This window comes from Netta rufina (genome assembly GCF_964035555.1).
Source record: "Netta rufina genome assembly, chromosome: 2".
In the NCBI taxonomy this organism is placed as follows: Eukaryota; Metazoa; Chordata; class Aves; order Anseriformes; family Anatidae; genus Netta; species Netta rufina.
This window is the reverse complement of record NC_140124.1, coordinates 91,717,141-91,734,448: the sequence shown is the minus strand read 5'-3', so window position 1 is coordinate 91,734,448 and position 17,308 is coordinate 91,717,141. Positions and strand designations below refer to the sequence as shown.

Below are 17,308 nucleotides of genomic sequence, written 5' to 3'. Positions count from 1 at the left end.
GATGTGGTTATTAAACTACATGTGTGTGTCGTGGACAGGGCGCACGTTGCTGTCCCCATGAAAGCGCGTGCTGTGGAGGCCAGCAGGAGGAGTGGGGCAGGCGCTGCCATAACCAGCAGGCCTGTGGGGCCTCAAAGCCATGGGTAGTGGGAAGCTCAGCCTGGAAGAAAAGCTGCGCTTGATGGCTTTTTATTTATTTATTTTTATTTTTTTGAAGTAATTTTCACAGTTATGTATCACCTGGAGTACTTTCAGCGGGTGTTTAGAGCATTTGGCTGTATGGGTGTACTGGTGGTGGGTTTAGATTTTCAGTTTTTATTATTTTTTTTTTTTATGTTTTTGACACTTTGGGATGGGGAACTTGCAAGCACTTCAGTCAGAAGACTCAGCACACGGCTGCAGGACAGTGCCTGTCCAGGCCTGGTGGCGCTCTGAGGGTGTAGCTGCTGGGGGGAAGTTGCTGAAGGCGGAGAATTTAATTCTGCCCCTGTTGCTGACACAGTTTTATTTTGGGGATTTTTATTTTGGTGATGTTAGTAATTTTATTGTAATTTTGAATTATTTTTTTTTAGTTTTTGTAATCAGACTTTGGTAATTTTGCATTTGAACGTTTTTACTTTTGTAGTTAATTTTTTATTTTGGCGATTTTATTTTTGTAATTTTGGGGGGCAATTTTTGTATTTTGGTAATTTTGATTTGGACTCTGATTTTTATTTTGGTGATTTTTATTTTGGTGATGTTAGTAATTTTGCTTGTAATTTTTCAATATTATTTTTCTATTTTTTTTTTAGTTTTTGTAATCAGATTGTGGTACTTTTGCGTTTGAACGTTTTTATTTTTGTAGTTAATTTTTTATTTTGGCGATTTTATTTTTGTAATTTTTGGGGGGCATTTTTTTTATTTTGGTAATTTTGGTTTGGACTCTAATTTTTATTTTTTATTTTTTTTTTGGGGGGGGATGGGAGGTTTCAGTACTTTCTTTTTAATTGATTTTTATTTTTGTGATTTTTATTTTTTAATTTATTTTTATTTTATTTTTTAATTGATTTTTATTTTTTTTAATAGTTTTGCACTTCCCTTTCTCCCTCCTCCCCCCTTCCCGGGGGGGCGGGGCCACCCTCCCGCCCTCCACACAAGCCCCGCCCCCTCTCCTCCCCCCCGTGAGGGCGGCATCTCGCTCCTCCTGCCCCTTCCCCCCCCCGGGGTGCTGCGGGCCAAGATGGCGGCGGGCGGCGCGGGCGCGGGGAGGGCGGCGGTGCGGCAGGAGGAGCTGCGGCGGCTGATGCGGGAGAAGCAGCGGCAGAACGCGGACAAGAAGCGCATCGAGTCGCCCTTCGCCAGATATCCTCCGCCGCAAACCCGGGGCGGGGTTGGGGGCGAGCAACGGGGTGTCGTGGGCTGGGGGTTGGGGTCTCTCAGCGCCCGTCTCGCTTCCCTTAACGGCCGCCGCCACGTACAACAGCCTGGGGCACCTCAGCTGCGCGCTCTGCAACGCGCCCGTCAAGGGCGAGCTGCTGTGGCAGACGCACGTCCTGGGCCGGCAGCACCGCGAGGTGGGTCAGGAGCCCGGGGGGGGGGGGTTTCTGCCTCACAGCCCCCTCCTCACCTCGTTGCGAAGGGGCTGACGCAAACCTCGATCTCGGTTTCAGGCGTTTCTGCTCAGAAGGAGCGGTCAGGCACTGGGACGGGTTGCCCAGGGGGGTGGTGGAGGCACCGTCCCTGGGGGTGTGCAAGGAGAGGCTGGATGTGGTGCTTGGGGACAGGGTTTAGTGGGTGACACTGGTAGTGGGGTGATGGTTGGACCAGGCGGTCTTACGGGTCTCTTCCAACCTAAGCGATTCTATGATCTGTGACGCCTGTTTCAGTGACATTATTATAGAAATATATCAACTGATTTTAATAAGATATCCTAAAATTGCTGTATTTTAACCTGCAGTCCAACAGCTCCTGACAGAAAAGCCTCTTAAAAACGTGTACTTCTTTACAGAGAGTTGCAGAGTTAAAAGGCACAAAGCAGACAGCAACCGGTCCAGCTGCTAGCACATCGTCTAAGCCTGCCAAGAGAAAAACTGTTGACACAGAAAATGCAGAGTTAAAGAGAGCAAAAGGTAAATAGAGAGTATACTTTCCAAGCACCTGACAAAATCTAGCTATTTTACATCTTGAATGTCTTTGGTTTTCTTTTGCTGTGCTGTGGAAGTGAGTTAACAAGGTTGTTGAGTTAACCTGTCAGCCTGTTGCTGCTGGAAAGGGAAAAAGTCTGGCTTGCTCTTTGTGAGATCACTGATCAGCAGAAAACTGCTCTTTTGGTAGTTTACCTTTTCTCTAACTTACCGGGTTAAAATACTCTTTGTTTTTCGTGGTTCATATACAAGGAGTGTTTTAAATTCACTGTTATAGTAAGTACTGTGAAGCAAGCTATTGCATTGGTATTAAGTGGGCATGAAAACCTAAGTAGATACTACAAATTTAAGGTAACAATCTTGTGTGTGTTGGGTTTGTAACTCTGTAACACTCGTGGTACCTGATGGTAGTATGGGACATTTAATTGGCAGCTCTTCAGAAATAATGATAATAGTCCCTAACTTCCTGAAATTGCTGCAGTAGTTTGACCGTGAGAGATATTTCTTTTAAAAGCACGGGTTGTAAGAAGTGACTTTTGGCTGTTATACAGGTACAGAAGACAAGCCACATACATCTACATCTGGGTAAGTAGATCTTCTATGTATCTTTTTGCTTGTAACTCTACCAGCTGTTACATTCTTACCCTGTTCTTCCTCATCTCTCCTACCCAAGGGTAAAGGTTCGGAGAATCAGCAGATTCCTGCTTCTGTTCAGTTTCTAATGTGGGTGTGCGTTCCTGAATGTGGCAGCATCATGCTCTGTGCAGATGACAAAATCATGGTATTAATCCAGTCTGTGACAAAACAGGAATTCCTTTGCTGTCACTGTCTGACTTTTACTGCTTAATATGTGTTGTTACTGCACTGTCTACTGGAATGAACATAACTATATTGTGGCATGCACTCCAGTAGTTAATGGTGCCATACTGCAGAAGAGATGGTAGTCCAAAATGAGGACAAATGTTGTAGTATACATTTAAATGACGCTTAGCCACGGAAACTACTATCAAATGTCATCAGCGCTTTTTTATTAAGACTTTTTTGCACTTGAAATTCATGTAAATACTTATCTTGCAAAGATAGGAGTGTATTTGACTTCCAGGGATTGAGTTACACATCTTATTGCCACTTAAGATTTCTGATGGTGTTTGGATGTCTGCGTGGGGTTTGTAGGTTTCACATAAGGCCTGTAGGTCTCCTGTAAATTTGTTCTTGGGATCAACTATTTTTTTTGCATAGATATTAAGCGGTGTTATCTTGACACTAAAGACACCTTGTAAGAATTTTGTGTGTTAGCACATGTGTGTGGAATTGCCAGTTGAGAGGTTTCTTTATTATTAAACTGATCAGTATGATTATTTTAAAATATAACCTAGCACGATGTTTGTCTCTGAGACCTCCGGCTATCCTAAACAAATCTGGGTTTTCTCACTGCTGAGCCTGCACAGGACTTCTAAGCTGCAGTAGGTACCCAAAGCGAGTAGTCGTATTAGGCATGAAGGGTGTCAAGATTTAAGTGACATCTTACAGATGCAAGTTGCTTTGAATGCGAAAATAGAATTACTGTAGCTGCCATTCCTCCAAGCTCACTTTGTTGTAGGATGCTTTTATTGGTTTTTATTAGAATACTCAATATAAGAAACAAAACTGAACTGAAATGCGTTTTCAGCTTTATCCTCAGCATTCCTAGGGAACTTCAGAAGAAAGCAGCAATTACGTGTTGCCTTCAAACAGTGGTTTTATCAGTAGCTGAGCAGTTCAGCATATTGTGCAAGATCTGTGAGCGATACAGTCTTGTAGGCTGAATAGACTGCAGATGCTGGAGTCAAACTGGTTTTTGAGGTATTTGAAACAGTTGCATTGTGTACTCTTCACTAGGCTACCAGCAGATTTTTTTGATGAAACAGAGCAAAACAGTGCAAGCAAACAGCCTTCCAAGGGTCCCGGTCCCAGTTTATTGTCAGGAAATTATGATGATGATGATGACGATGATGAAGAGGAACAAGATCAATCGAACAAATCTTCCGTTACACACAAAACTGAAATTCCACCTCCAACTCCAGAAGCAATACCTAATTCTCTACCTACAGGTAATGATGAGTGAAGTGGTAAGTGATTCTGTAAGATGAAGCTGTGTTAGGGTAGAATAGCATAGTTCAGCTGGAAGGGACTTGCTTTTTTATACTGTGGAGCCCAGAAGTGCACGCAGTACTCCAGGTGAGACCACACCAATGCTAAATATAGCAGAAGAATCTCCTCTCCTGACTGCCTGACTGTGCTGTGTTTAATGGCACCCCGCTGGGCTGCCAGGGCACGCTGCTGGCTCATGCTGAGCCTGCTGTCTGCCAGCACCCCAAATCTCTTTTCTGCTGAGCTGCCATCCAGCCCCTCTGCTCCCAGTGCGTGCCTGTGGCTGGCAGTACTCTGTCCCAGGTGCAGCACCAGGCATTTACCTTGTTGAACTTAATGTCGTTGATGATTGCTAGTGATGCCATTGATGATGGAAGGGTTTTTGCTTTCTTTTTCTAATTGTTGCTATTAGCTGGCTGTGGTGTATTGCTGGAAAGAGAGAAAGGAGAGAGATTCTTTGCTAGTTTGTTATTGTGCAGTGTTTTCTCACCATGTTTATCACTTTTATGTTGTAATTGTTTGAGGCTATCAAGTGGAGTAATGTCTGCCTTTTCTTCCCTTGATTCAGTAACGTATTAATTTAAATTCCTGTCTAGTCAGAATTTTATATAGAAGGTTCAGCAGTTATTCTTTTTGCTCACAGGTGTCTGTCCTTTCTTTCAGACTTCTTTGACAGCAAAACTACAGCTGCTCCTGTAGTTTCCCATTCAGGATCCATACAGAAAGCAGAGATACAAGAGAAGGTAGTAGAGAGGTAAGCAGTCAAATCAAAGATTGAAAAACTTGGAAAGTGTAAATAGATGTTACCCTTCCAGGAAATACAGATTGTGATTGCTTAAAAATCCATCATATTGTTAACTTGTATTAGGAATAGTTTGCATATATGTCGTCAGCATCAAGTGTTGTTTCACACCCTGGGGACAGGAGCAGTGCCATGAGGGGCCTGTTAGACAGCTCTATTTGCAAGTTTTTACATCTGGTACTTTTGAAGTTCAGTGTCAACCACTGCTTTTAACTGTTTAAAAACAAACAAACAAAACAAAACAAAACATTTACTTGTTCTGTGGCAGTGGTTCAGCTCACCTAGGCACTTTTTGGACATTGGTTTAGGCTATCACAAGTAGAGCCTTCTGTTAAAATGTCTGGATGCTTAGCACATTGGAACAAATAGTTTAGGAAGCCTGAGCTACAGCTCCTGTCCCGGCAGTGAGGTTTAAACCTCTGGGTTTGTTAAGGCCAAAGTGAAGAAACAAGTTTTGATGGTTGTAGGTTAAATTTGTGTCATAAAAATGCTTCCTGCATTTCTGGGCCTTTTTATAAAAATTAAGGATTTTACTGTTGACTGTTTTTTAACCACTGTAAAAGAGGTTCTAAAGTGATACCTTGGAGTAATCATAATCAAACGTTCCAGGAAAGAAAACACTGCTGAGGCTTTGCCAGAAGGGTTCTTTGATGATCCTGAGGTGGACGCAAAAGTAAGTGGCCTGATCTTTTTACGCTGCTAGACTTATTTCTGTCAGTTGTAACAATTTTCTGAGTAGTGAGGATATTTTTCCAGGTAATTAGTTGTGCCAGAATATAAGAAAATGACTAAGCTATTTCATTCTGGATTAATTAGAAGGCATGAAAAGAGAGGTGAGGGTCAGGAAGAGCTTGTTATATCATCTCTCAGAACGTATTTTTGATTGCAGTTCCTTCATGGCTTATAAAGAAAAAGAAATATTATTTGTTGATTTAAAATGCTGGATTGAGATTTGGACAATTCACCTGTTACTCCTTGGAGTCACCCAAGAAAAAGCATTTCACCTCATTTTTACATCCAATTGTGCTTCTGAACTGAGGATAGTTCTCTAATTTCTGAGAGATCCTTTTGAAACGCATGAGTTACTGTGCAATGTTATTATCCAGCCTGATAGAATGAAAACAGCTGGATTATGGCATGCGTTGTAAACTCTAGTACTGGCTACTACAACAGTGAACGTGGTCTTCAGCCCTCTCATCTTTTACTGCTATGGGTCTTTTCATGCTCAGAAAAAATACGTGGGCATTCTCCAAAAAATCTTGGAATTCGGTCAGATTCATTCATACTTAATAATCCTTCATTTAAACTTACTAATACTATTGCTTCATAATAATTTTGTTGACTCAAAGCTTTATTTATTTTCCTTGAGTGCATTTTTCTATTGTCCACATTGTCTCAGGCTGTTGGTGTACTTAAATTGGGTTTTGATTTGGGGACCTTCCAAATAATGCTCATTTATGTCCATGTAATCCCATCGTCACAATTGCAAGCCTAGGTGTCTTTTTGCTCTGGCAAGATTCTCTTGGCACCACAAATGCACACAAGTCTGTGGTGGCACATGTAAATACTTCTGAATAATGACATTTTGAGCGTTCAAATATGTATCTGAAAAAGACGTGGGTTTTTTATTTTTTATTTTATTTTTGCATGTGACTGTTGTGTTACATTTGTCAATATGTAGTTTTAGCATGACTTGGGAAGCATTCACAGAGTGGAAATGTCTAGCTGGCAAAGGAGAACATGCTTTTATATTTGTGAGGACACTGGTTAGTGATCTTTGCCCTGGTCATTTTCTTTGATTATAAAATTTATGAGTGGTTCAGTAAACTCTCTTGAATGCCCACAGATGCACTTCTTTTTAATCAGCCCTTTCTAAATTCAGCAAATGTGAAGAGGAGGGAAAATATGGCATCACTTAGAGTGGGATGACTACTGTGATTCTGTGTTGGAGCCATGCACAAAATAATTATTCTCAGAATTAACCGTGGTGTTTCTGGAGGGGAGTTTTTGGGCTTCAAAAGTGTTGGTTCTTTACATCAGGAATGTATGGAGCATATAAGATCTGTGTTAGACAAATATTTCAAGGAAAAATAATATCTTTAGTGTTTAAATTTATTGTAAGAAATACAAATAATTATGAATTACAAAAGACAACCACAATGCATAGTAACACAGTACATACACACATGATAAAAATAATCACAAAACAGAAGATGAAATGATGACTTTCAATGCGTAGTTTGCTGGGAAGCTTCTAATGTATTCTATAAACTTAATTCATACTACTGGATTTTATATAATAATTCAGCAACAAAACATACCATTGTCTTTACTGGGATGATGACTGACACGTTACCAAAAGAGAGGAATGAATAAAAGAAAAACAAAGCTAATGCAAAAGGATGTCACGAATTAATCTGTACAAACTGCTTGGTTCTCTTAGCTATGTGATTTCCACCCAGTCCAGAACCAGGCATAATCTGTCATCTAACGTCTATGTCACAGCTTCCAGTCTTGAGCTGTTTTGGTTACACGGGTAGATGATCTGATTTACTTGCTTAAGTTAAAAGCACAATCTGGTTTTGATTACTTTATTTATAGATCTTAAACCCATACTTACACCTACTTTTTCAGTCCTCTTGTTTTAGTAATTAATGCTGTCTACCACGGAAGAAATACCTTTGCAGATTGTTTGAAAAGTGGAATGCAGCTGTGCTATTTCTCCTGCTAGCCAACAAAATCAATTTAGACTTGAAATATAATCAGGCTACCACTAGTTAAGCCAGTGACTGCATAACACCATATTTTATGTCATGCTAAAAACAAATACTTCACTCCTTTTTAGCTTGCGTCCTAGCTCTTATATACAACTGAACAGACAGCTCTCGGCAAAATTTAAAAGTTACTACTTGACATAGTGAAATCAGATTAATGGGGCTTAGTCGTTCTTGTTAGTCCAGACATCTCACACCATCCATTCTTAGTCAATTATTCTTTAATACTGTAGTCAAACTTCTTGTTTAAAACCGGGAGTAGAGTCAGATATTTTTTGTCCAAAACACTTGCGCTGCTGTACTATCCTAGTTACTTCAATTTAGGTAATGCATATATTTTGACCAGGTTTTCTCAGAACATGGCAAAATTATGCTGTTTTATCCCACTTGTTTCCAGCTGTTGGCTCACTAGGCATTAATCATTAACGAGCCTGTGTTTTCACTTTCTTTAGGTGCGAAAAGTTGATGCTCCAAAGGATCAGATGGACAAAGAATGGGATGAATTTCAGAAGGCAATACGACAGGTCAACACAGTAAGTAATGGAATCTATTTTTATTGATTCTAAATACTATACACAAGAAGGAGAACAACAGTTTCGTGCAGCTCTGTGAAATGACTGACATGCAGTTGTCAGCAGTTTGTCTGCAATGCAGTGTGTGGTTAAATGCACTTTATAAATGAGCAAATGGTTCTTTACATTTTCCACTCAAGGAAAATTAAGTTGCAAATACTTTTGATGAGGAGCCAGTCATCGGTATATATAGTTGGATTTGTTACATTGCATTTAAATAAGATAGCATAAACCCCAGATCAGTGTTGTGTATTCAAAGAGGACATGATTATGGGCTTTAGATGAGATATATTCGTATTTTAACCTTGAAGAGAAAAAAAAGGAAAAACACAAAACAAAATAGAAAACAAACCCAAACGAACAAAACACTATCACCCATTTGTCTCCTTGAAAAAGGATCTATAAAGTGTAAGTAACCTTGATTTTATGATTTGTTTAAATGTACTGGAAAGGATGTAAGATTCTGTGTGTGTGAGATGTAAGTTGACCACGATTTTTCTGTACTTCCTTTTATTTTATTTAATTTTTTTTTTACCATTTAGCATTGCATGGAAGGTCTTCTGAGAACAAGTTTTCATCTGTCCTTTGTTACCACCTAAAACTGTCTTTACAGATACGTGGTGTTCCCACTGTTTCCCTTGGGTATTTGCCAATTTGTTTTTAATTTTAATTGTAAATAAATTTGTCAACTGTCATATGTCAACTGCTAAGAAAAGTGGTGCAAAAGAAATTGTCATTGCTCATTTTAAAGCGCTCAGCACTATAAACAGAGGAAATATTCATACAAAAGCAGTAGTGGGTACATTTTGCTAGCATTAGCCATTCATATAATTCTTCAGCTTAGAAGGAATCTTCTCAGTTATGCGTGGACCATTGATTGCATAGCATCTCCCAGACATTCAGATTTGAGAAAGTATATGCTGAAAAAAATAACAGGTTAGAAATACTTTGGGATCCGGTGGGAATATTTAACCAATACTTCGAATAATTACACAATAGTTGTGTAATTAAGTCCCAAGTATTGGGATATAGCTCCAGTTTCAGCTTCAGACTTTGGATGCACATGGCTTTTATGCTCAGTTTCAAAGAGTAGTGTATTAAAAAAAACATCAAAAGGTTAACCCCAAATCAGCCAGACTACTTTTTGCTTTTAGTTTTAAGAATAAACATTTTAATATATAGTTAAACCAGATCAGTCTCTTTCCATATATGCCTCCAGAGTCTTTTGTGAAGAAGGTGTATATGTATAGCAGATTGACAGTTACGAGGCACTTGACTTGGGGTAGAGGGGAAGAAAGGAAGACACAGGCGCCAAAAAGGAACGACAGAGGAATTCAGGATGAAGGTGAATTCTCTTAGAGCTTTTCTTGTTTAGATTTCAGAAGCAATAGTGGCAGAAGAGGATGAGGAAGGACGACTAGATCGGGAGATTGGAGAAATTGATGAGCAGATGTAAGTAGATCAATTTTTCCTCAGACTTTCTGTTCTCCAGCTGTAATGGATCATTATTTGACTAGAATGGTAAAACATTTTTAATTTTCCGTGATACTACAGTTTGTTAATCAGCTAAATATTTGAAGGAGAAAGAAAGACTCCCTCAAATCTCAGACTGATACCTGATAAAAACACGAATTTTGGTGCGAAGGTATGAAATTATTTGCAAAGAGAGATTGCACTACAATCATGGAAAATACAGCAAGCCAGGCAAGGGCAAAATAAAACAATAGAATGTAAATCCTTCATATAAATTCCCTCACTCTACCTGTCAAATATCTTAATTTGCATCTCTCTTTGAAATCTGATTGATGTAGAATTAATGTGAACCTATTTAGCTGTTTTTTTAAAGACAGGAGCATATATTCTGCAATACAAACAACTAAAATTTTCCATAATGAGATTTGTGTTTTGACCATACATTCGCTGTGTAAAGAAAAAAAGCGTTGTTCTGTGACTAGCTCTCCTTTTTCTAATAAAAGTTAACTTAAAGGTTTTGTTGAATGATATGCCTCATTACCAAAATGCTTGTTGTTGAAATGGTAAGTGTAGCATTACTTTAAATTCTACGTAATCTAAAGTACAGCTCAGTGGAACAGACTGGTACCATGACAAGGCTGAATAAGGAACTCACAATTAGCTATGTCAGTGTTAGAGACTGAAAAGAAAAAGTTGAATCCTGATTTTAATGAGCCTTTCAGCAAAAAGAAAGTACAAAAAATAACAGCAACACTTCAGTCATCTGGACAGACTTCTGGACAGTCGGAATAATAACAACAGTGTTGGGTTCAAATTGAGTTTTGGTAGTAAAGGAATGTCTTTTAGCAACGTTGCTATAATAATGGAGAGGGTTTAAGCTAAGCCTGTCCTTGAGTTTTTACCACTGGCTTAGGTTGCTACAGCACATAGAGCCAAATTCAGAAACTGAGAGAGAGTTTCAGGTTTGCTAGCACAATTATTTTGCTTGAGAGAAAAATTCCAAATTTTTAAACACTGTTTCTGTAGCTTTGGGTTTTGCATGCATTTAAGTTCAGACTGTTTCAAACTAAATTCAAATTCAGAATCAAATCAATTTCAGCGACAGTCATATTTTCCTTAGCCTGCAAATATTCAGATATGGCTGCCCTGCAAGTTATCCTATTGCAGATAGGCAAGGGGAAAGAGGATCCAAGCAATTATCTTTACTTTTTGATTCTTCCTAGCAAATAGAATTGGGAAAACCAAAGATGAAAAAGTATCAGCCTGACTGAGATACACGTCTTCAACAAAATATCTTGTTAAAGTGGCTAGAATTATTATTGTAAAACATTTTGTGGCTAGAACTTCTTAAGTAAATAGAAAACTGAAACTTGGGGATTTCATTTACTTTAAAAGTTCTAGTGTAGCACTCAGTAAGCAGACAAATGATCTGAACACGATCTGATGTTGACATTAGTTCAAAGATACCACAAATAAGGTATCAAAGTGATGGCTAATGATCACTTTTCTACAGTATGTGTGTATTTGCTACACCCTAGGTGGAGCAAAGACTGGCAGCTCAGTGTGGGGTAGAGCTTCTGTGTTTTTCTTAAATCAATTTGTGGGGGTATCGCAATTGTTCCATGTTTGGAACAATTCTCTAGCTCATTGCTAGAGAACTGACTGCACTCCTCTCCTCTGGTCTGTTTCTGTTTGATTAGTACAGAGAAGGTGCAATCACATTTTTAGTTGGTGGGAAGCTGCTGAGTTTTTTATATCCAAAGTTGGAAAAACGCAATGGGGCACTGTAGAAAATGCATTTAGTTTGAAAAGGCCACAAATACTAATAGGTGGTTTGCTTCTCAACAGTGAATGCTATCGCCGTGTTGAGCTTTTGCGTAACCGCCAGGATATGATGAAAGAGCAATTTAAAGAAGCCATGATATTAAGAGCAACACAAGAGAAAGAAGATGAGGCTATTGGTAGCGAAGATGAAGAAGAGTTGCAGGATTTGCTGTCTCAAGACTGGCGGGTGAAAGGGGCTTTGTTGTAGCGTTTTTGTAACATGGCTGATACTCTCTTTATCATGATGTTACTTCCATTATTAGAAGTGAAATGTTTTCGTTAAATATTTATTTAAAGAGGATCATGAGAGGGTAAAGAGCCAAGTGCGTTTAAAAAACAAACCTTTGTAGGTCTACAATGGTGTATTACTTGCTGTAAAAATTGTATATTGCAAATGTTTTACAATTTTGAATGTACTTTTCTTATTAAAAATACTGATTTCCTACCAGAGGTATTTTAATGGGATTAATTAGTGAACTGAAGAGTTTCTAAGCTTTTGGTAACATTAATTATATCTAGTAATTTGGAGACTTGGGTTATTGTGTATAGAAGTAAAGGACTAGCAAAAGTGTTAGTTTACAGAGTTTTCCTACGTGGGATGGGTAGCAAAAAGAAAATCTTATGCCTTTATCTTAAAAAGTTTATCTTAAAAGTTTATCAGCTCTCTTTCCTCCACTCCCCCACTCCCCCAGCCCCCAATAAAACATGTAGTTTTTTCAGGAACTGTTAGAGTGTTTCTGTGTCTGGAAGTGCCAAACTCAGAAATGGTGAGCTACACCTTCTCCACAGTTTATATGATGAGCCATAGGCAGTTTTGAAGATTTTTCTTTATAGTATCAGTTGTTTTGCTTATTGTAATGTGGCCGTAATGTAGCCAGATATTTTTAAGCCAGAGGGATGAAAACACAATGGTTAAATAGTTCCATAACCGACTGAAATGGTAACAAAATGCCAGAGCAGAATGTACTGCTCTGGAAACTGATAACATAATATCATTTATTTAGCTCTAAATACCAGAATTTTTTCTAACATAGTAAAGGAGAGCATCTAAAATAGATTTCTGTTCTGATAAACACAGATGAAGTGAAAAACAAGAACCTAAGGACTTAACAAAACTGGGACATGGAAAAGAGAAGTACTTTGAGCTTTGGTAAGTCCCCCCCCCCTTTTTTTTTTCTTTTTTTCTTTTTTTCTTTTTTAAATGAGGCATGTTTTTGACTTTCAAAACCCTTAAAATTCGTTAGGCTACCTGAGGACTTTGGAAAAAATAGGGAAAATGTGTGATTTAATTTTAGGGTTTAATTAGGGTGACAGCACTAGCACAGGTTGCTCGGAGAGGCTTTGGAGATGCTCAGAAGCTGACTGGACAATCTGTTCTAGGTGGCCCTGCCTGAGCAGGGGGTTGGACCAAATGGCTTCTCTAACTTTTTTTGTCAAAGTTGTGAAGGAACAGCTTAGCTTCATTTTTTTTAAACATTCTAATTTTAAAGCAAGTTAATGAGGTTTTAAAGGCAGAAAGCCTTGTTCTGATGAAATCTTTCTATATATTTGCCTCAAATAATTAAAGCTAGATGTTTGGTTTGCCTGTTTTGGAAGAAACTCTTGATATGCCAGGAGCCTTTTCCTTATTGAGGTGATTTTTTTTTTTTTTTTTTTTAGCTGCTTCTGCTTTTCAGCTCAGTGGAATTCAGAAGACTATTTTAATTCTCTGATCTCCAGAGCTTCTAGAAAACTGCCAAATTGGAATTAAGGGAGGAGACAGTTACAAGTACCACTCTCTGCTGGGAGCAGCTAATTACGGGCTGGTACTGGCACGTGTTGGTAGTTAACAAGTCTCTGCTAATGCAGACAATCAAATGGTAACCTGTGTGTTAACTTCTCTCCCACCATGAAGCTGCTGCTGTCATGACTTGATGCTTTTTCCATAGCTACTTCTGTATTTGGTGCAGCAGAGCACAAGAGTGCTTGTACAAAAACAAAAGACAGGAACAAACTAAGCTTAAACAATATTGTCACTCGGTGATGTGACTAATTGTTCCAGTAAAGCATAGAATTCTAAAATTTCCTTCAGAAACACAAATACTGGGTACAAAGAACATTAATGTTAACTTCGGCCAGTCAGCTCAATTTGAGGTGAGACAAGTTTTCATTATTACAAGCCACTGTAAATTCTCTGCATTTTATCATCTCAGAAACACTGATTTAAAGTAGCTCTTAAGAAGAAAGGTCAGATTACTCAAATATTTGCAAAACCTACAAATACTTTCTTTTTTGCCTTATACTCAAGAACTCTTGCAATAGGAAATCAGACATTCAACCAGTAGGCATCACATTGTAGCTGTCATTAAAAAAACATAATGTGAGTATGCAATAGTTTAGAAATTCCTTTTCATTGGGTAACACCAGGTGAGTACGACACTTCTTTTGTTATTGTCTTGAGACATGTGCTTGTCTGTAGTGACAGCACACTCCGCTGGTGCAGAAACATTACAATTTAATCAGCACTACTGTGTTTGTTCCTGCAACAAAGGAGTAAATGCGCTTCCATGGCAAGAAAAGCAACATGTACTTGTATCCCTACTAAGTGTCATTCAGGCCATATTTTCTTGTGTGAAGCAGTTTCTGCCTTCAGTTCAGCTTCTCTTCATCACTCGACTTAGAGCTATCCTGCCCTTTTCACTCGGAAAAGAAACACAAACGATTCCCTTGTGTAGACATCTAAACCAGATTCTTTCCTCGCAAAACTATAGCTGAGGCACTGATGTCTTGGGCAACTGATAGGTAGTAACAGCACTTCTGGGTATAAAAGATCTGTGTTCAAATCTCTTCTCTATGCTGTTCTTTGAACTTAGAGTTCCTGTGATCTAGGAGAGCAGCCTAACAATCGTCATCTGCCTCGTAGAAGTGCCACTGTAAAATGACTGAACTAGTGAGCATGCAGCTTTCTTGCCTGATCATCACAATGCTCACCTGAGAAGGGGAAGGTCTTGTTCCAAGTATGTAATTAGTGCTGAAATATATTCAGCTGAGATTGGGACTGTGGAATAAACTGAATTTGGATCTCTCCGATCCCATAGAAGCACTCTTTTTCCACGTTGTTGAGTATTTAAAAATGAAAAGAACAAACAACAAAAATAGGGAGGCTTCTATTTCTGCCTGGTTCAATGCATGCTTTTTCACTGTCTCACATGTCTCCACAGAAACTCCTCACCCATGCAGCCCAGGGAGGCCTGGGCTACATTTGTGGCAGCCTTGACCTGCTGCTAGCTTCCTGGGAGCCATGACAGCCACATACATGCACCTTGGGGCCCACAGATGCCTTCTGGCTATATCAGAACAGAAAGAGCTCTGGCTGTTAGCAGTGGACTAGGTTATGTAACTGAATACCTCTGACTTGTTTCCTTCTGGTTGACTATTCCAGCCAGCATTCTTACTTTCCTATATTTTTCCACAAGAGAAGCAGAAGAGAACTTGAATTTGAGATGTTTGCCAGAACTCTGGTAGTCTGGTAGATGATGTGAAAGCTGCAGAGCTTATTTTATCTTTCAGTTGGTAACTCGCAGTTGTGTGAATTGACCCTTTTGTATCAGCTGCATGCTTCCTTTTATCTACCTTCGGGTATGAATGGTTTAGTTTTCTATCCTGGATAACATTTCTAAGTTTTTATTTATTTTTTCCTCCAGATCTACCTTCTCATGTTTTGCTTGCACATTTCATATTAAAGCTATTCAAGAACTTTCTCTTGCCAGTTAGAAATCTTTTCCAACATTAAAATTTTATCACATTTCTAGATTTTATCACATTTCTGCCTGTGTTGTTTTTTGCAAAAGCTCTCAAAAGATTTCTTTTTTCTTCCTATGTCCACGCCTTCATTTTACCTCTGCTTATCCCATATACAGATGTACCTCAGAACTAGTGAGTTTAAATCTCAGTCTGCTCTAGCCAATTCTGCTAGGCGTGTGGGAATTATTTACGTGAAAGATACTAAACACGACAGAGCTGCTGCTGCCATAGCTTTACTGGGAGACAAAAACCCTGACCTACTTTGTGTTGAGATGCAATGTTTTTTTGTTTTTTTTTTTTCTGTTTAGGAGATAAAAGGTAGGGATGTCCTTGCTGCAAAAGCAGCTTCAGCACTCTATTTTCAAGAGTAAGAACTAAAATATATTTCAAGAAGTAGTAACAAAAAACTTTATTGGGGTGAAGGTCAGTAGTACAGCCTATCGTTGAAAGCAACCCAGAGGTTGGAGTAGCTAATTCAGCTCTGAGATGCAATGAGGCACTCCAGAGTTTTCCTCCGTAGGATTTATTATCAAGAGATGCTCTGTTGCTGCATCTGTGTGGAAAAAGCTGTTAACTTCTACACGTTTCCAGGTCTGTATGCACATCTTGCTCATATCCTATTTCCAGGCTCGGACTCATGACCCAGTGCATTGCAGCTCCCTGCGCCCTAGTTTCCAATGAAAGCAAGAGCAATACACTGCACGAGCATCTGGCCAGGGCAGCGAGGGGAACTGGGACCCCAAGCCAAGCACCAAGAGATAAATGTAGGCCTTAGCAGAGTGGGGATGCAGGCTCTAGAACTAGACAGGTCATTAAGGATGGTACTCACTTGCACTGCCAAAAACTCTAGTTTTGCGGGAGGAGAACAAGTAAACATGAAAGAATTGCCAGTGCCCTGAAAAGGAGAGGTGGGCAGAAGTGCTCTGTGCAGCAGCAGCTCGGAGCCAGCCCGTATTTCACTTAGGTGTGACGAGAGAACTTGGGTCAGCAGCACCAACGGAGGAGCTGAATGGCTCAAGCAGTATTTCAGGGCAGGATGGGAGAAATCCTTTTTAATTAGGCAAATTGTAATGTTCCTCCCAGCTGCTGGCCTATTTGACCTGTGAAAGGTGCTCTTGAGCAGCCTTGTAACTGAATGCTGCAGGGAATCGGAAAATATGATGGGCCTTAACAACACCATGCTTAGTACCCAAGTTTGTTCTTTTGTTGTTCTCTTTCTTCTGCAAATATCTGATCTTAAAATCAGTATGGGAAAGCATATAAAAATACAGTGGCTTCCTCTAGCAAGAGTCCAAATTCTGTCTTTCCTATGCTGTATGAGAAATACTCCAGAGCAGCTTTAAAAAAGCAAACAAACAAAAAAAGGGGTTTTTAGAAATCCTGCATGCTGTACTAATGGCACAGTCTGGATCCATCTAATCATGTGAAGAATCGTCATCCCTGACAATGAAAGTGCTAATGTACTGGCTAGTATTGGCAGTATTGCACAGTTGTTACACTCCTTCCCAATGAGCACTGGGACCTTAAGCGTGATGATATGAAACCTTTAATCATTAATGAAAACAAGCAATTTGTCTATGACCTTAGTTTGACAATCCATAAAATAGTGTTTCTCAAATGACAAATTAGCAACTTGGTTACAAAGAACAAAGTTTAAACAACACAACAGTTGTATGCACAAAGCTACCACGTCTCTTTTAAATCAGGAAAAAAATTTATTTATAAAAACGTCTCATTTAATTTACTGTCAAGTCTCTAGCTGAATACAGTGGTTTAGAACACTAACGGCCCATGCTTTTATACAGATTAGCCAAAGCATGAACATCG

The 17,308-nt window shown here is 39.2% G+C and overlaps 1 protein-coding gene across 1 annotated transcript; it reads left to right on the top strand.

Moving 5' to 3' along the window:
* Positions 1–1,219: 1,219 nt before the first annotated feature.
* On the top strand, positions 1,220–12,386 carry ZNF830 (zinc finger protein 830; the record flags this gene model as incomplete). Its single annotated transcript, XM_084281491.1, has 10 exons — positions 1,220–1,350; positions 1,463–1,553; positions 1,988–2,108; positions 2,675–2,708; positions 4,002–4,213; positions 4,917–5,007; positions 5,665–5,728; positions 8,282–8,362; positions 9,777–9,853; positions 11,723–12,386. The coding sequence occupies 10 exons, from the start codon at positions 1,220–1,222 to the stop codon at positions 11,904–11,906; spliced, it is 1,086 nt and encodes a 361-aa protein (XP_084137617.1). The 3' UTR covers positions 11,907–12,386.
* Between the last annotated feature and the right edge of the window lie 4,922 nt (positions 12,387–17,308).